This window comes from Plectropomus leopardus, chromosome 6 (assembly GCF_026936395.1).
Source record: "Plectropomus leopardus strain MGB_pleo_1.0 chromosome 6, ASM2693639v1, whole genome shotgun sequence".
NCBI lineage: Eukaryota > Metazoa > Chordata > Actinopteri > Perciformes > Serranidae > Plectropomus > Plectropomus leopardus.
In genome coordinates, this window is record NC_142181.1 from 31471670 (window position 1) to 31491688 (window position 20019).

At 38.5% G+C, this 20019-nt stretch overlaps 2 protein-coding genes across 2 annotated transcripts; both read left to right on the forward strand.

The window, feature by feature from the left end:
* Positions 1-844: 844 nt before the first annotated feature.
* Positions 845-3183, forward strand: opa3 (outer mitochondrial membrane lipid metabolism regulator OPA3). Its single transcript, XM_042487183.2, has 2 exons — positions 845-1039; positions 2166-3183. The coding sequence occupies exons 1-2, from the start codon at positions 898-900 to the stop codon at positions 2492-2494; spliced, it is 471 nt and encodes a 156-aa protein (XP_042343117.2). The 5' UTR covers positions 845-897; the 3' UTR covers positions 2495-3183.
* A 1058-nt stretch (positions 3184-4241) lies between these two features.
* Positions 4242-19973, forward strand: hnrnpul1 (heterogeneous nuclear ribonucleoprotein U-like 1). The gene is made up of 16 exons (XM_042486640.2): positions 4242-4361; positions 4848-5115; positions 6318-6599; positions 7637-7847; positions 7976-8049; positions 8915-9054; positions 9491-9590; positions 9708-9820; positions 10241-10504; positions 11459-11581; positions 11671-11799; positions 14921-15089; positions 15847-16110; positions 16914-17062; positions 17161-17376; positions 19052-19973. The coding sequence occupies exons 2-16, from the start codon at positions 4884-4886 to the stop codon at positions 19166-19168; spliced, it is 2583 nt and encodes an 860-aa protein (XP_042342574.2). The 5' UTR covers positions 4242-4361; positions 4848-4883; the 3' UTR covers positions 19169-19973.
* Positions 19974-20019: the final 46 nt, after the last annotated feature.

The following is a 20019-nucleotide window of genomic DNA, read 5'->3' on the forward strand; positions in this document are numbered from 1 at the left end:
AATATTCAGAAAAATTTCTTAACACTTTTTTGTGCAGTTTGTGGGATATTTCTTGCCAAGTTTCTTATTGATATTATTGTTAATATTATTATTACACATTACAAATGTGGTTGACTATATACTATATGGAAATTATATGCACACATACATATACAGTTTATTATACACGTTTTAGTGGAGGTTTAATCGCATATTCTGGTTCTACAATATGGGCTACTGAATATTCAGTAGCTCTGAATATTTAGGCACAGTATCATTCCATCACTAAATGTGAAATCGGGTGTACATTACATGATTTTAAAGATTTTGTAAAAATGTGCAATAACAAACAACAAGGTACAAAGTACAAGGTACACGATAGATTTATTAGTCACTTTTAAACATAGTTTAAAAACATAGGTTAGTTTCTAAAAAAATGACATTAAAAGTTTTCCTTGATCCTGCTACATCCCATTAATCAAAAACAACAGCATATGTAAAGGGTTAAGGGGTAACTAAAAGTATAAAAACGAAAACGAGAGAGAGAAGAGGAAAATGGTTCAACAGTTTAGACATGTTAGGCCGACATAAAATGAGTCTTTACGGCCGTAATAATGATGATAAAATAGAGAACTATTGCTTTTCGTTTACAATAAATAAACACAATAAATACATACACAAACTTTATTATAAATAATAGTTATTTATTAAAGTTATTTATGTAATTATTGTTCATTATAAAATTATCTTTTGTGATTATTAAATATTGCCAAGATGATTCATAATCATAAGGTTTTGGGGTTTTTTTAAGTGTGAGCTGCAGACGATATAACCACGTGAGCGTCCTTGTCAATCATTTAACGTAATCGCGTCACCTCTACGTGTCCCGCCCTACACTGGCGAAGTGTTTCCGCCAAGATGGTTGTAGGTGCCTTCCCCATCGCCAAGCTCCTCTACCTCGGAGTGAGGCAGCTGAGCAAGCCTGTAGCGAACCGAATAAAAGCGGGAGCCCGGAGAAGCGAGTTCTTTAAGACTTACATCTGTCTGCCGCCGGCACAGGGTGAGTAACCGAGCTAACGGCTACCGATGACCGCTAGATTGCAGTGTCAGGCATCCGGACGAGGGATAGATGGAGTGGGGCTGTGTTAACCAATGAGGTTGTAGTTGTCAAAACCGCTTACCCAACCACTTTCACGGATTTATCTGATCGACCAATCGCAGCAAGGTAAGCTAGAAGCGGGTGGGTCTTGCGTGTCATTGAACAGGTTGTATTTAACCAACAATCTGAATGCCTTTCACACAGCCACTGCCCTGTTTAGACATTTTAATCGAACAAGTTAAAGTCAGTTTTAGCCTGTACAAGCTAGCTCTAACCCGTAACCATTCACTTTCAGAACAGTCACATAGAGCAAAACAAGCAAAAGGACAATGTAGGCCTATTACAAAAACCTTCTAAAAAAGTCCCTCTTAGTACTTAAAAAAGTATTTGACATGCCTCCCTCTTTTTGCGCCACATCCAACCCTCCTATAAATAACTAATAGTCCCTTGGGATAGAAATGGAGAAATACAGGTGTGATCATTCACACAATTGTCTAAAAAGAAACTTGGGCAATGGCAGTAACATTTTTCAACTTTGACATCATACAATATCTAATAAGTCATACTATATCATAATTAACCATTTTATTCTATATTGTGTTATGTTACTGGTTTTGCATTCGCAGTGCTATTACTTTACCTTGCGATTTTTGTTTCCAATTACATTCTTATTTAATATTATATACCTCTTATTTATTTCTTTTATATCACTGCTGTCCTTATGCTGTTGTCACTTCCAAATTTCCCTGCTAGAGGTTAGGCTTATCTTATCTTTTGTTAGTTAACAGATGGTGATCGTTTCTAAGAACTCAGCATCAGGTACAGACTGCACAATGCTCCCTGATTCATTTGAATCAACGCCAACAAGGTGTGCTCAAGAGGTTTAGTGCACGCTAAGCTCACCACAAAGTCAATCGTACATTGCAGACTGTACACAAACTTTATTGGGATACGTGCACCTTGTTGTATTCCCACATTTATTTCAACCTGTTACCTTGATATCATCTGGAGCATAAGTGCAAAACATCAGAATATCATATTGAAAGTCTAACTAGAGCAGTACACTGTTTGCTCTTTGTCCTCACAGTTTACCACTGGATTGAGATGAGAACAAAGATGCGGATCATGGGATTTAGGGGTTCCACCATTAAGCCACTGAATGAGGAGGCAGCTGCAGAGCTGGGTGCAGAGCTGCTGGGAGAGACAATCATCTTCCTCATTGGCGGTGGATGCATGGTGCTGGAGTACAGCAGGCAGGCTGCTAACTCTCGCCGCAAAGAAGAGGAGCTGAACGAAACCATCAACAGCTTACAGACTCAAATAGCAGAACTAACATTAACCACAGAGACTCTAGATGCTCAGCTGAGAGAAATCAACCGGCAACTGCTGTCTTTTCCTGTTCCCAACAAAAAGTGATTAATTAGTTCCTTGGTATATCACGTGGTTGTTGGTCTGTGTGTGAAAGAACAAGAGTGCACAAACGTAGCACTGCCATGTACAGCTTGAGTATGACCCTGCTTCACACACCGTCCTCTGCCCATTCAGATGGATGGAAGAGGTGGACATAAGCATATCAGTACGCTGTGGATTTGGGTGCTATCATTAGCTCATGTTTTGAGCAACGATTTGCAAATGGGGATTGCTATGATATTCATAGCATATTCATATTTCTGTGGTTGATCTTGCATGTCCATCAAAAAGTTGTCTGTATATAAAGATTTACAATAAAATGCAATGACTTCCCGAAAGTTAATATATTTTATGACAGCTACAGTGATCCAAATGGACATTAATCACTTAGGAAACTGATTTTCATGCTTCATTTCATACAACAACTGAGAGGAATTGTAGGTTATATAAGAATAATAATTAACATCAATTAGAAAAGTTAAATGCATTTAATTGAAGGCAAAAAAACAGAGAAAACAAACAAACAAAACATCAGGTAAAGTTATTGGATAATTTTCCAAAGTGTTTGCCCCTACAGTTTCATGGACATGTCATGTTGTGTTTACACTGTAAATCACTTTTATGGTTCATGTACATTGGATGTGATGATAACTGTAAAAGGCTGGTATCAAATAAAAATGGTATGCTGACTGTTATTAGAGCTTTGTCACTTAACACACAAGTTAAGAGAATGTAAACATCACTGAAAATTAAGGATTAAGTTCAATTATACCCACCCTACCTTGAATCACTCCATATTATTTTTTTAATTGTACATCACTTCATGAAAGTAAACTGCAAACTGTATGATATCTGTGTAAGTGATGAAAAATAACAACCACTATACTTAGGTACAATTTTAGGTAATTTTACTGAGCATTTCTATTTTCTACTTTGGAAACAATTTCAATGAATTACTTTTTCTTCACTGTTACAAGTCCTGCATTAAAAATCATTAGTAAAAGTACAACATTTACTTTAATTACCAATAGTAAAAATACTTATGTAGAATATATACTGTGCATGATCTTATATGCAGGAGTGGGAAAAGTTGTCAGACCTTTTTTTCAAGTAAAGTAGAAATAAAAAAGTGTTTAAAATAATTTCCTGCATTAAAAATTTTACTTAGATCTTTGTCGAAGAACAAAGGTATAAGCCTCAGAAAAAACTAACAATAACCAGAGGTAAACGTGTTGATTATGCAGAATGGCTCATTTCAGAATAATAGGCTGTATATTATGTTGATTATAATTGGCAATGTATCAATGTGCTCTTTACTCTAATGTTGCAGCAGGTAAAAGTGGAAAAAGTGGAGCTATTTTAACTCTGTTAAATACTGCTTGGTATTTTATTCTACATATATATGACATTTTTTTAAATTGATTATATTTCTTATTACTGATATGAACCTATAAAGTAACTGAAGATTTCAGATAAATGTATTAAAGTAAAAATTGATTTTTTTCCCTCTGAAATGAGACAGTAGCAGAAAATTGAAAAGTGATCCGGCGGGTAGGTTTAAGACACTACACTACCCAGGATTCGTTCAATGTAAACATTGCATCACTTCCTACTTTGTACAAACATTGGCACAAACTAAGCTTAGATAGTTTTTACTCATTACATTTAATGTGTAAAACTGTGTAAATTACAAACTAATGTGTTGTTAAGTTGACAGAACTTGTGTACCTGGGTGTTTAATTTTTGTGAAATAAACCTGAGCAGGTCTTGTTTACTTCCGGCGGGAGGTTTCGGTCTGGTTTCCGACCTTTAGAGGGCAGCAACGACACTCATCGTTTACCACTGCTGACCCGCGCAACTAGCGTGAGAGGAGGTAGGCCTCGACGTTATTTTATTCTTAATTTGCATAATAACCATATTATACATTGACCTAAATATGCATTGACTAGATAATGTATGTGCAAAATAGTAAAAAACGCTCGTAGCTTGTGTAGTTTTCAAGTTAAAGTAACTTGTCCTGCAGCGGTTGTTGGTACGTTAGCTAGTGCTAGGCTAATAAGGTTGCCGACGTTAGCTATGTTGCGACAATTTGAAGCGAATAATAAATATTCTAGTTAGCCTATGTGTCCGCATTTCAAACGACTATACACATTTGGACGGTAATAAAGCCGAAAGTATGTTGTTTTACACATTTAGTGGAGCCAGGTACAATGTTGTTGTAGCTACTCAGCGCTACTTTCCTAGCTAAAGAGCTATTGCAGCCTGTTGGGCTGGTACTCTGCCGCCAATAGATACCCATTTGAAAGTTAGACGTACTTGCACGCCATACTTTACTTTTGTATTTTCCCTGTTTTGCTAGCAAATAACTAAAGTCAGGAAGCACTCAGACGAAACAATGAGTGTTGACGTGAAGAAGCTGAAAGTAAATGAGTTAAAAGAGGAGCTCCAGCGCCGCGGCCTGGACACCAGAGGCCTGAAGGCAGACCTGGTGGAGAGGCTGAGAGCCGCGCTGGAGGCTGACGCTCAGGCTGATGTCTCAGAGCAAGGGGAGCAGGAGGATGAATACTGTCAGGACTATCAAGACAACGAGGAAAACGAAGATGGAGATGATGCACAAGAGCAGCAAGGTAAGCCCTATTGATACAGAATCTTCAAAAAGTGCAATTTTCCACAAGTTTAATTATCTTTCTTGTGCTGTTGGTGTAAATATTTTAAATTGTCAAGTCTGGCACCTTGGTTTTTACGAGTTGGCACCTTGTGTGTGTGTGTGTGTGTGTTTGTGTGTGTTTTTTGGATTTTTTTTTTTTTTAATTATTTTTACTAACTTTTTTGCGTGCTATCTTGTTCACACCTTGCACACCTTGCTGCTGTAACAATGCAGATTTTCCTCATTGTGGGACTAATAATAATAATAATTATTATTATTATGATTACAGAGTAACTTATCAGATATGATCAATCTGATCTTATCTGAAATAGAAATAGCTCTCCCTTCAGTCATTGACTTCGACTATAGATTTAACTAGATAAGGTGCTACTTTATTGTCTTGGTACAGAGTGCAGGCACTTAAAGTAGATTAGCATCTAACGCGACAGGCAACAAGCAATGAATTGCAGAGTAATGCAAAGCTTATTTTAAAGAAGAAACAATAATGTAAATATATACTGTAGAATAAACAGTGAGGTGTAGATATAAATTAGCTAAGTATGTACAGGGTGTCTCCCAAAAAACTCTTAAATTACATTTTTAAAAATATAAATTTGAGGACTGAAAAGTAATTGAAAAGTTCTACATTTTAATTTGGGAGGTCTTAATTGCCACAAACATTTAATTTCACTTAATTTATCCATTCTTTAATTCCTTTCTGTCAAAGTGGGTTAAGCTTGTTTGCATGAATTTCCACATTTGTGATGTTACAAACCTAACGCTGAACCTAATAACTGTCTTTTTACCTTATAATTGCACTTAACTGCTCGAAAAATGTAGAATTACCAAACTCGCTCCATCAACCACATCAGTATATATAGAGCCTATGTCTGCACGGAATCAAATGTGTATGCTACTTAGTGATACTTAGTGATTTTACCCTTCACTTTCAACCTTTGGCTTCTGATCCTGTATTTGACAATTAAAGTGTCCCTTTACAGAACATGTGTAGAATTGCCTTTTCCTGTGTATTTAATTAAATGAGGTCAGCGTGAACTTGCAAATGAGAAATTCAGTTTAGAACAAACTATAAAAATAAATCATACAACTTCCTCAAAAACGCATTGAATTTTTTTTTTCTGTTCCTACAAGCTTAAAAGTTTTGGATCTCCTTTTTTTCAGATGCAGAAGTAGCTGAGGACTATGGGGAAGGTGAAGGTGATGGAGATGGCGATGAAGGTGAAGGTGATAACCTTCAAGAGGAAGATGAGGGTCGAGATTCCGGTGGTTATTATGAGGATGAGGAGGCAGAAGGCGAGCCGTATGAAAGTCAACCTGCGTCAGACTCAGGTCACAGCATGCCTGACTTCACAGCAGATGCCGATATAAAGAAACCCGAAATGCTGTCAGAGGAAGAGCCCAAGCCTGTGCCAGAGGCAGAGGAGAGAGTCGAGACCAAACCAGGTGAGTCTTAAGAATTTTTTCAGCTAAACATAGAGTATTAAACATGTTCAATGGATAAGGTGTTTCTGTCTACATATACTATATTTTGTGAAATTCCAAATGTCACCAAGACTTTCTACGCTTTTACTGCCGATGATTATCTCATGAAGTGTTCACCATCAGAGTAGTGGGGACATAAATAAAGTTGAGAGAGACAAACAGCAAAGTTTTACTCGTGTTTAATAGTGACCCTGTGGTTTGTGTAGTCACCTCATAGAGCAACAGTCAGAGCCGTTGCCTTGCCCTGTGGCTGCCCGCTTTCCCTAAATTGTTGAGATGAGTTTTCAGTCACTGTGCATCTTTGTCGGTGTTGTATCAATATTGATCTATCAATAGATATCAATGCTGAATATTTGGAACAGTTTAAGTACTAGTTTTCTGCCTTATTGATATACAGAAACCAACTGCACTTTCTTGCTCTCTTGCATTGACAATTTTTACTTCTGTCAGTCTGCAGCTCTTTGCCATTAACCAAGAAAAGAAATGTGTTTGTCATGTTTTATGTTATGTTATATTTATCTTTTCATATAAACATTTGAATTTTATTCCCTTAATGTCCATATTTCCCCGTGTAATTGAAAATAGTATTGAATATCAGCATTTTCCAAGATGTATCAAAGTTAGACATTTTAGTATTGTAACACTAGTGTGTGTTCTAACAACTTGATATGGAGTATGTATGGCGATTACTCAAAATATTAATGAAGTTAAATTTTACAATCTAAGGGTATGCAGGAGCGCTGTAATTAACAGTTGAGGAGGTTTATAATCGTCCCATCACATTTTGATGACACCATAAGGGATGTCTATATTCAATCAAAGTTAGTACCAATAGTATTTATGTTTTTTTCCAGCCCAAGTTACAGGCATAGGTGAAACAAAATATTAGAAACATCCTTTTAAAATGTATTGCAAAGCTGTGCTTTTCGAACAAACTTGATTGTAGAGTTGCAACAATGAACGTGTAACTCACCATTATCGCTTATTTCTCATTTTAGAAGTCAAAGTTGAGATCAAAACGGAAGATGACCCCGAGCCTGCTAGAGACACACCGCAGGAGAGTCATGGGACAGAACAGCAGGGTGGACAAGGTGCCGCAGGTCAGGCTGAAGTCAAAGGAGAATCTGATAGAGGTGGACACTACAGCCGCAAGAGACCGTACGAGGAAGGCAGGAGCTACGGCTACTATGAGCACCGTGAGGACAAGAGGTATGCTCATCCTAAAAAAAAAACACCGTCTTTTTCTTTAGGCTACTATTTGGTAGTATAGTACACAATTGGTCTACAAATGTGAATTTCATAAATGGAAGTGTTAAATCTGTGATGATATTGTACAGATCCCGCACACCACAGCCCCCTGCTGAAGATGAGGAAGAGAACATAGATGACACTCTCGTTACAATCGATACATGTAAGTAAAAGGATTAAATGCATCTCTGTCCAAGCAGTGACTGCTGACTAGTCACAGCTGTTAAGAATTGCCGTCCAAGCTGGAGTCCCTTTGACTGTGAGACAGCCAGCTTTCATTCTCCAAGCATTCTCCACGAGCATCTTTATTCAGTCCAATTCTTTACTATTTTAATTCAGAAAGTGATACATCATAAACAGTAGTATTTCTACAGAGGTCAACTCCATGACTTTCAAATACAACCTAAACCGAAACCCCAACATCTGCAGTATTGCTTGTTAGAAAGTGTTAAAAAGGTCAAGCACAGACTGAGATTCAGTCACTGGCCAAGAACTCTGTTTATCTGTCAGAACAACTTACTGCAATGTTTCAGATTTAGCCATGAGTTGTTTCTATCTTTTATCAGAAAAGTGAATTCAGCAGTTGACTCCTGTCTCACAAACTCCTACACAAAAGCTGCAGACAAAGTGTTCTGCTGTTGCCTCAGCCCGCTCCAAAACCTGCAGTGCTGCAACTCCAAGCTCCTTAGTAGATTTCACCCATAGAGATAAATCTCTGCAGAATGAGTTGGTACATTTTAAGAAAGACATGATATTAGCAAGAATTTTGCCAAAGAATGAGGAGTCACTGCTGGCTGGAAACTACAAGTGCTGATTTTTCCGCACGAGAAGCTTTAAATGCCAAAGCTGGTTCCAGTGAGTCTTAATTTGCTTACCTCATAAAGTTATGAAGCTTAGACTATTGCAGTTAATGTATGTCTCTATCATGTTTTGCATTCCAACTGCTTGATGTTGTAGTACCAGATTTAATTCTGTTTTTAAAAAAGTACATTTTAAAATCTAGTTGTTGTTTTTTTTTCTCCCTCCAGACAACTGTGATCTGCATTTCAAAGTGTCCCGAGATCGCTACAGTGGTTATCCCCTGACCATCGAAGGGTTTGCTTACCTGTGGGCTGGAGCACGGGCCACACATGGTGTCACCCAGGGCCGTGTGTTTTATGAGATGAAGGTAAAAATAATGATAATTAGTATCTACTTCTAATGTGAGTGTGGTTTTAAAAGTATACAGACATGTACAAAAATGATATTGCAAACCTTTCTGCAGAGTTAGGTCTTTTGTCTGAAACACTGAGCTACTGTAAATAAACTTTTCTGTATTCTGTGTCCACACTCGACATAACGGTCCCTGATTTATTAAACAGGTCATGTGTATTTATCATTTTCAAACAGTGGATGAGCAGCTTCTTTGTTTATCCTGTTAACATGCAGTATTATTTCACATTTAAGTACCACAGTACTCTTTTGGCCTTTTTGATATCAGTATGATAAATATATATCTCACTGTGCCTTCCAATGTGATGACTTATTGCTGTTTTACAGCACTAGATATTTACTGGCAGTCTCCTCACGGCTTGAATTGACCTGAATTGTCTCCTACTCTTCAGATCAATGAGGAAATTCCTGTAAAGCACCTGCCAAGCAGCGAACCAGATCCCCATGTGGTCAGAATTGGATGGTCACTCAACCACAGCAGCACTCAGCTTGGTGAGAAGAGCAAAAGCCCAAACAGTCATGACAGTTTGACATGAATGATACTTTGCTGCAAAAAGTGAGGTTTAACCTAAAAAAATAACCAAACAAAAACAATCTTACTTGTTTCAGGAGAAGAGCCCTTTTCCTTTGGATATGGAGGAACAGGAAAGAAATCTGTCGACTGTAAGTTTGCAGACTTCGGTGAGAAGTTTGGTGAAAACGACGTCATTGGCTGTTTCATTGTAAGTACTAGAAACAGTAATATAATCACTTCTTTTAATATCAACGTGTAACAGTCGTTTGAAATGACTAATTCATCATCTTAAATATTACAAAGCATGCCGAAAAATGGACATCAATTTGATAAATCCCCATTTTTTTCAGTTATTGTGTTGTTTTGTCCATGTTTAAAAATGAAAAACTTGGGGCGTCGGTGGCTGAGTGGATAAAGCAGGCGCCCCATGAATAACGGCAGTGTCCTTGCTGCGGCGGCCTCGCGTTCGACTCCCGCTCGAGGCCCTTTGCTGCATGTCGTCCCCATTCTCTCTCCCCCTTTCACGCTGTTGATCTGTCCTTTCTAATAAAAGGCTAAAATGCCAAAAAAAATAATCTTAGAAGAATAAAAACTCATTAACCTTTTTTCTGCCTCATGATGATTTTAGGACTTTGACAGCGGTAACGAGGTGGAGATTGGATATTCAAAGAATGGAGTAAACCTGGGCGTGGCTTTCCGGACAACCAAGGAGGCACTGGCAGACCGTGCCCTGTTCCCCCACGTCCTGGTGAAGAATTGTGCTGTTGAGTTCAACTTTGGACAAAAGCGGCCATACTTCCCCCCACCAGAGGGATACACCTACATCCATGATCTTGGCATGGAAAACAAGATTAGAGGCACAAAGGGACCTGCCAGCAAATCTGAATGTGAGGTAGGGGAGTTGTATTTGACATACCGATCACATGCAGCCCAACAGTGAGGCACAGTGCCAAGAAAATATACTTCTATAAAACATTCAGTTTGGTGTTTTATTTTCTCGCATTTATATTATACATGGTAGTGGAATTGGACTTGGAATTTTTGTCACAGATCAACAGAAAATACATTTTGTATCAGACCATTAAAAAAAAAATAGAAGCTAGAGGTGAGGAAAATGATAAACACAAATAATGTGGTTTGTATTGCTGTGATTCATAAAAGAATATTATTATAATTATTATTACTAATTTGTGAATTGATATAATTCAAATGCAGACGTAGAAACAACTTGCCACTTTTAATGAACTAATCAAGGAGTAATGCAACATCATATCTGCATAAAGAACAAGGCCAAAGCGAGAAAGCAGAAATTGACTGAGGCCAAGGACATGGATCTTTGGCTGCTTAAATAGCAACTCGAATTCAGCCAGCCCAACCAAACGTCCTGCCAGATCAGCAAAGTTTCTCTTGCTGTGTTTACACACATTGGACCCAGCCCACTGTGAACGTCTGTGCTAGGGTTCACATACTGGCTAAATTTAAGCCGCTACAGCCGCTACCGTGAGCTCCATCTCTTGAACAATTGCCAGCTCTTCCCCCGCAAATGGTCTCCTAGCAGCGGGGAGAGGCGGAAGGACTGTGGAAGCGGCTAGCATGTTGATTCTTGTCTCGTTTGTGGTCTGATAAACAGAAAGCGGGGCAAGCGGCTAAGTGAACAAGAATCACAATTAATCGTGATACTGAATGTCAGTTCTTAAAAATCGCTGTCCACATCAAATTGCCAGCCAAGTTTTGTGATAGTATCAGATCGGGAGATTAGCATATTGCCCTTGCCCTAACAGAAACTGGACTGATGAAGTAAAACTTGATGCAGAATGCACCTGTTTTCTTTGTTTACTTGTTTCAGATCTTGATGATGGTTGGCCTGCCTGCCTGCGGAAAGACCACTTGGGCCATAAAGCATGCAGAGACTAACCCTGAGAAGAAGTACAACATCCTGGGCACAAATGCCATCATGGACAAGATGAAGGTTGGTTTAGGCCACCACTCCCAGACCTGAACAAATATTCACATGTTTTTCAGCCCCAAAAACAATTTTTGAAACAATTTGTTCCGCAGGTGATGGGTCTGCGTCGCCAGAGAAACTACTCCGGGCGCTGGGATGTTCTGATCCAGCAGGCCACCCAATGTCTGAACAGGCTGATCGAGATCGCTGCCCGCAAGAGACGCAATTACATCCTAGATCAGGTACTGCCCTCCCAGCCACACTCTGCTCTGATACTCGCCACAGTCAGTCAATGTGCCCTGATGATCACTCTCTCTAATGGACTATTTATTTATCTTTCAGGGAGGCTCTGTGTATTATAGAGTAGAAGAAGCATTGATCACCCTCTTGTCACTTGCTTGTCATGTATTGTAAAAGAAACTGATTAATGGCTCTCATAAGTGACAGAATATTTCATGTTTTCATCCCTCAGTATATTTGCACTTGATATTTCTTGTCATAATACAGTATTGTTTGTCTTGTGAATTTCAACAATGTACAAGTAAACCATGACTATGTAAAGATGTTGAGAAACAAGTAAGCTCTGACTGGTGAGTAAGAAAAACACCTTCTGTTGCTAATTTAATAAGACAGAGTTGATAGCTTTTTTCAAAGCTATTTTAAGTGAGATACTTGGAACTTTTGAGTGTGTTTTTTAATAAATTGACCCTGAAGGTAAGTAATGACTAACAGTTTTTAGATTTTCAGATCCTTGGTTCAGCAAAAGTGATAAAGGTAGGTGGGTCAGGGTGGACTGACTTTTCAGTGGACACTGTGAGTATGTGCAGGTAGGTTATATCTGTCTGTTGTTGTCTTGACTGGGACTGGAGTCCGTATGAAGATCAGGTAAGTCGAGGTAAGTGTGAGGGACCCATCAGAATAGCAAGTTGTTTTGATGTAGCATGCTCACTTTAATAAGTGAGATTGGTTGTGTTCCACAAAGTTTGAGTTTGTGCAGTTCAGAAAGAATCTTCTGTAAAAAGTAAGAATTGTCAGAGGTATGTGGTTGATTTGTAGATGTTGTTAATGGAAATGAAAGTAAATCAGAGAAAGTAGTAGGACCTGGTGATACTTGTAATGTTAAAAGTAATTTCATGTCCTATTTTCTGATTATGACAGTGTTGTTTTGATATAAACATTAGTCTTGACATGACTGTTGAACAGCTTTTCCTTAAATTCTAAAATGAAAAATGTAGTGTTGATTATCTGTCGTCCAGTGTAGAAACCACTGGTTACTGTTAAGTAAACAGGGAAGTTGTTTGATTGCAGCGAGTACTTTGTGTTCATTCAGAAATGTTGCTGTTTAGCTAAGTTTCATCAGCTGCTGTTGACAGTAAGTCCCTAGTTTGAATAACATGACACGGCATGATGCTGACTGTATTCTTATCAACTGCTGTGTTTTTACTGTAGATCTGTGGCAGATTTAGGACTGAATCAAACCTGTAAATTAGCCTAATGAGGGATTGTTTGTAACATTTTGTTCGGAAGTGCAACTAGTTGCAAATTTGAGATATGTGAGTATTTGTTAAACAATGGGCCTCATTCACCAAGCGATCTTTTAAGACAGAATTTCTTCTTAAACCCATTTGTGCAGTTTTCTTGAATTTCATGAAGAAAAAATCACTAATGTTTTACAATTTGGGATTAGTCCTTAGTTAAAAACAGAATCTAAGCCCACTCAAGCACACTGACATGTTTGTGCAAAATACTTGGTGGTTGTGTTTTCTTCAGTCCTACAGTTCTACAACTTAAAATGTATATTAACATGATTTTGATCATTTCTAAAATTTCTGAATCATTTTCATCATTTTACAAAAAGCATTATGGCCTTTTAAAATAAACTAACACTTCAGTTTACATCAGTAATGTAAACGGGAACCATGCCATCTAAAAATAAATGAATGAAAATATCACAAGTGGTTCTTGCGGGCGGGACAAGAAATGACAAAGCAGTGTTCTGAGTAAGTTATTAATAACTGATCAATAACATTGCATGAGATAGTCCACCTTCTCTCACCCCCTCTCTGCCTGTTTCAAACACGCAGTCTTTGTGCAGTGCCATGGCGCACACACTGTCCTCAGTCCTGACAATCGTGCTACTATAATACATTAAGTTTTATGGTTTGCAGGTCGTGTGGTTTCATGCTTATTTTCAGCAATTCCTTGCATCCTTTTTGCGTTTTTCTATATCCGGGGATGCTACTTAATATAACAGCTTGTGGGATAATGGGATCCATCATTATAAGAACACGTGCGAACAATTCTGCAGTTTAAGAACATGTAGTGACAGACTTTTCTTACGACCGTACTTAGGAACAAACTTAAGAAAAAACAAGATTTAAGTGAATGAAGCCCAGTGTTTTTCTTTGTGGTCACGGACCACAAAAAGAGACTTCAAATGTGGCCAAGCCTGGCAAGCTTTTGTAGTGATCAAACAAAATGTAACCATGATCGTTTTTATGTATAGATTGCATTTTATGCAACATGATTTTGTCATTAGTTATAATGCCCCAGCAGTGGCTCATATTGGGGTTACTAACTTAAGTATTAAATGGTAAGATATAGATTATTTATATTTTCCAGCATGTAACTCATGCAAATAAAAACATACTACGTAAGCTGCAGATAACTGTGAAGATACAAAAGCAGATGGAAAAACAGATATAAAAGACTAAATTTGCATGTGGTGGTTTTTGCTTTTATCATATTTTTATCTTTATTGAATACAATGCAATGGATTTGAACTTGTATTCCCAATATGATCTAGTAAGCTGAATCACTACTGATTTAATCTTAACTGCAGTGCAGCAGGTCACGTTGGAATTGATTGCAGCGACATCATTTACCATCCAAACTTCAATTCTGCAAACGCATAGATAATAGATATAGATGGTGGACAAAATGCTAACACCTTGTACATAAGCAATAGAATTTAGTAGTAATACATTTTAAAACATACTAAGAAGCAACAACAAATCTGTCATTTGAATATCTATTTTTATTATTGATTGGTCTGATGATATGTCTTAATGTTAAGTTACTCCACGACTCTTTAGTGTAGTCAGGTTGAATATTTGTGGGGTCCCTCTTTGTGACAATAACTAACAATCATCAGCAGCCACTAGGCGTCTGAAGGCACAGACTGCGAGGTAAGTCAGTGGAGTGACGAGAGGCCATTAGGATTTGAGTAAAACCGTAGACTGATATCCAAGCCAAACCTCTCTCACTTCATTATTGCAGGGTTCCAGCTTCCTTCCAGTGGAAAGCCATTACAAGTAAACAATAACAAACAAGCTTCTACTTCTTTCTTGTCACCATTGCTAGACAAATGTATATGGATCAGCAAGGAGACGAAAAATGCGTCCTTTTGAAGGTTTTCAACGCAAGGCTATTGTAATTTGTCCCACGGACGAGGATTTAAAAGAACGAACATTAAAGCAAACCAATGAGCAGGGGAAGGATGTGCCCGATCATGCTGTTTTAGAAATGAAAGGTAGGAATGCTGTGGAAACAAACAAAACACCAGATCTACTTTTTTACTTTTCTATGTGTTGTCTCTAAAATCAAACTTGGAAGATGCCCCCTACCCCCCTACCCCCATCATAGCCTTTGGCCAGATATCAGACCTGGACATTTTTTTTAAAACAGTCCACATGAATTTGATTCTTCCTTATTTTTGCCCTCTCTCTGCCACTTGCCATACAGCTTACTTCTAATGCACTGCAAACTGAGACGTGGGCCTTGCTGAGGTCATGTAGTAGTAAAGCTAATATTGCACAATTTGCTTCCCTGAAAAGGACATTTCCAAATAGCAAACTTACAAGCAGTCACATGCTAAAATTGTTGGAAGTTAATTTGTAACAGCGTTACATCAGCTGTGCTTGGTTTGCAGTGCTGTTTCCTCTTCTCACCAACCTTCTAGTTGTCCTTTTTGTCCCCCTTCCCACCTCTACTGAACTCCCTCTACTTTGACTGCTTAAACAAATGTTTCCTCCATGTTCCCTTGGAGGTGATGTTTGTTCCCTTTACCCTGCCATCTGCTTTCATCTATCTGCTCTTAGTTTCTCTGATTACCACTGCCAGTACATGGTCGTAATTTTTTTTCGTTTTGTCTTCTGGTGGTGTGGCTGCTCTGGTCTTCACTACAACCCCCCACCCCTCTCTTTCTCCCTCTGCCTCTCCATCCGTTTCTTGCTGGATGGGCTGTCTCTCTCTTCTCCTCCTGTGGTCACCTCTGTCACTCTCCAAAGCCAACTTTACTCTCCCTGAGGCTTGCGACTTCCTGGAGGCGGTGACGTTCATTGAGCTGCAGCGCGATGAGGCTGAAACTCTGCTGAAGCAGTACAATGAGGAGGGCCGCAAGGCTGGCCCGCCCCCTGAGAAACGCTTCGACAACAGGCAAGGCGGGTTCCGTGGCCGCGGTGGTGGGAGCTTCCAGCGGTATGACAACCGTGATGGATCCCGTGGCAGCTACCAGAACCGCAGTGGAGACGGAGGCAGTGGATACAGAGGAGGTGAGTGCAAGGATACAGAGAATTTTATGGTCATGAAAAACCTGGAAAATTCATGGATTTTGCAAATGATAATTTCCATGCCTGGAAAACTAAATATATCCTTGAATGTTTTGGAAAAGTCATGAACTTTCACAGACCTGTATAATAATGCTTGATGTTCAAGTAACATCAGAAATTTCAGAATCTAACAGTTTTTGTTTTTACAGTTTTTCTGAAGAAATGAAAATCGCCAATTTTTTTCTTTAAAAAATCTAAGATTTTTAAAGAAGAAAAAATCGTCACATTTTTTGAAAACATGTTTCCTTAAAAGATCAGAAGTAAAATAAATACAAAACAGTCATTTAAAGTTGTATGCCCCTACCCTAAAGCCAAATTTAAAAAACATACAGGTAACTCCCCAGTGCTTTAAAAATGATTCGACATGTCTCCCCAGTTTTGTGCCACCCCTTCCCCTCCTATTAATAACAAACAGTCCTCAAGTTATGTTTAAATATTGACTTCTAATCCTGCTTTGAATTCATAATTTTAAAGCAATGATATACACTATAAAACGCTATTATATAGTTATGAAGAAGAATCAATTAGGAGTATCAGTTTCCATTTCAGAGAATGTATGGCTGTGGAAAAATTGCCTCAAAGTCATGGAAATTTATCGGTAAAAATGTTTATGAACCCTGAGAAATGGTATGATTGCTTGCTAAGTTATGTAATTTGTAAATACTTATACATAAGAGGGAAAACTAAGGCTAGTATGTCATTCACAGTAAAGTTACATATTGATATAATGTATGTTAACTTTGTAGGCTACAGTCGTGGCAGCTATAGCCAGAACCGCTGGGGCAACAGCTACCGCGACGGAGGCTCTGATGCACGCAGCGGATACAGCCGCAGCCAGCCGTCAAGCGGAAGCTACAATCGCCCGGCACCTTACAGCAAGGGAACATACAACCAGGTACTTTACACGACATCTTATGTATAAAATAAACAAAAACAAAGTACATTTTACAGTAAATTAATGTGTTCTCCTGAACTTCTTTCTTCACTTTGCAGGGCTACAGCCAGAGCTACAGTCAAGGGTACAACCAGGGCAGCTACAACCCAAATTACTACAGCAACTACAGTCAGTACCCTGGATACAGCCAGAGCTACAGCCAGACACCAACCACTGCACAGACGTACAACCACCACCAGCAACAGCCACAGCAGCAGCAGCAGCAGCAGCAGCAGCAGCAACAACAACAGAGCTACAACCAGCAGTACCAGCAGGTACTCCATGAATGATTAAACACTGCCTCTTATACACATTTCAAAATAAAGCAACGGGGGTACAGCAAGTTACGGAGCTGTCGGTGCACAGGGACCTGTGCTAGGCTAGGATAATAGTAGAGGTCATCCGATAGTAGATTTTAAAAAGCTGATATAGTAATGATAGTTTGGAACAGGAAAAATCTATAGCCAATTCATCAACAATCACCCACCACAGATTTTATTTAACAGTGTTGGAAATTTGACAATCTTTGATTTTATAAGAAAGTGAATACATTTTTGAACTAATCATCTAAGTCAAAGCAATAAATACCCAAATAAGTATGTAAACTGATGTGAACATCTAACTAAAAAAATGGAAGTTGGAGTGGTTTTTATTTTTTGAGCTAATTATATTTAATCAAAGTTGACCTGAGATTCTCAGGTATCAATGACATCACCTTGACTTGTGTATGAAGGCTCTTTACAAAACGGTGATCAGAGATGGACAGTATTAGTGTTACTTGTATTTAAATGATCTTTGAGTCTTTGGTCATTGGTATTTGAGAGGGCTGCAAAAAAACCCAAAAAAATAATTTGAAGCAAGATAAAAGTAAATTTCAATTTTAAAAAATGAAAAAATCTAGTACAGACCTAGTTTATGGCTGGACTGTGTCTTAAATGTCAGAGGAGGACTTGAAACAGGAAGTGGCCGCATTCGCTCAGTGCATGACTCACAGACTTTAAGCGCTATAGCATTGTATCCGCTGTTTTAGCCCAGCCAAAAATTTTGTGTAAGTCCATGTTAAAATGAAGAGCAATACACTTGGACACTCTCAAAGGGCCCTGCTTTCTCTGGAGCTGCACTCACTGATCATTTAACACAACCTTCCCCTGAAACCAGTCCCCGACGTGACTCGTAGTTTTTGAAGCATCCTATCTGATAAGTTGGTCTATCTCAAGTTGGTAGATCCCCAGATGGCTTCATAACCTAAATAACAGTGATGCAGAAAGCCAAAGACAATTTGAGGTTGTCAGCTTGGGCTTTGGGAAATACTGATAGACTTTTTTTTTCTTTTTTTTTTTTACATTTTCTGACATTTTATAGACCAAACAGCTTATTGATTAATTTAGAAAATAATTGGCAGATTTATTAAGCCTTTGAAACCTGGATTGACGTCAGTTTTACAGCTCTCAGACGCCTTTAAGAAGGTGTTTGACCCTTTGAAAATTGAGCATATTGGTTTGATTTCTTTTGAAAATATGGAAAGAAAGGCAATGACCAACATTTCAAAGGCTTAACAATGAGAGTAATTGTTATTTGTAGCAACCTGAACGCTCAGTATTTTTTAGTACTAAAGTATTTTTGCTAAATTATGGCTAAAAACGCAGTTTAAATTCATCAGTAGCACAATTATCTGTATACAGCTGCCACTACACAAAAGCACAGACATAAATAAGGGTCAACCACAGCCAATGCCAAGCACTAAGGAGCAAACCACAGACGTTGTGAAGCCACTTTAAATGGTGCAGGAGGTGTTTAATGTGTGACACTCGTGCTGTGGCCCTGGGTGGAGTATGAAAATGATCCACTGTGTCAAAGGGAGGTTCAAAAATAGAAATGCAGGTTCATTTTGGGGGAAGTTAAAAGCTTGTTAACATGCTCTCACTGCTTGCTCTCTGTTTCTTCCTCCAGTACGCTCAGCAGTGGCAGCAGTACTACCAGAACCAGAACCAGTGGAACCAGTATTACAGCCAGTATGGTGGCTACCCGGGTCAGGGCAGCCAAGGCTCATCTTCTGGTTCCCAGTAGCTTCGCTCTGCATCTGTACCTGCATCCGCCGGTGTCCTAAACACTCTGACCTCTGCAGCAAATTGATTTTGTACAGTGTCACATTAAGTCCCCAACCATAACTGTCTCTGTCGGGTTAACACAGTAGCCTTCATTCCTCCCCAGTCAGTGTCCACAGAAACTGTTAACAGTTTGATGTCCTTCCATTTTTTTACTGAATGAAGTCTTACTCTAAGCAGCGACCGTGAGGTGATAGATGATAGATATCAAAACATTTAATGAATGTTATCGATTATGCATTTAATGTGGACGTCTGTTGATCTGCAAACTCCACATTTCCTACAGATTGAAGAGTTAATTGTATATTTCCAGGATGCATAGAGTGAAAATATGACAGGGCAGGAAAATACAGCAAGGCCTGAATACTTTTGCTTGTTTTGAGAAGCTTAACAAAGAACAAAATGCATGCTTTTTACCTTCCACAACCCTTTACTCTTTCTTGCTCTTTATTTTTCAGTTTCGGAGTGAACACATTTTATTTACTTTAATAGAATTCAAACATTAAGGAACATTTTTTTTATAGGTGTTGATACTGTAGTATTTAAGCGTTAATCCAGTCTTTGATTGAGAAGAGTATTTTGCCACTCTTTGAGTAGTTGTATGTGCAGTTTTTTTTACCCCGTTGTGATTGCTGTTCATTGAGTCCAGTAGATTTATCCAGATGTCAGACTCATTTTTTTTCTACCCAAAAATGAAAATCTGATTATGACCAGTTACCCCAAGCTGTCTTGTCTTTATACAATAAATGCAATTGTATACACCTGGAGCTGTTAATATCTTTTCTTTTCTGCCAGTGAGTAAAGTCAAACAAA

Bases quoted from the DNA above. Each gene is read 5' to 3' on its own strand.
- opa3 (XM_042487183.2), top strand. From the start codon at position 898: ATGGTTGTAGGTGCCTTCCCCATCGCCAAGCTCCTCTACCTCGGAGTG. The intron at 1,040-2,165 runs GTGAGTAACCGA...TTGTCCTCACAG, and splicing joins CTGTCTGCCGCCGGCACAGG to TTTACCACTGGATTGAGATG.
- hnrnpul1 (XM_042486640.2), top strand. From the start codon at position 4,884: ATGAGTGTTGACGTGAAGAAGCTGAAAGTAAATGAGTTAAAAGAGGAG. The intron at 8,050-8,914 runs GTAAGTAAAAGG...TTCTCCCTCCAG, and splicing joins TCTCGTTACAATCGATACAT to ACAACTGTGATCTGCATTTC. The intron at 15,090-15,846 runs GTAGGAATGCTG...CACTCTCCAAAG, and splicing joins TGCTGTTTTAGAAATGAAAG to CCAACTTTACTCTCCCTGAG.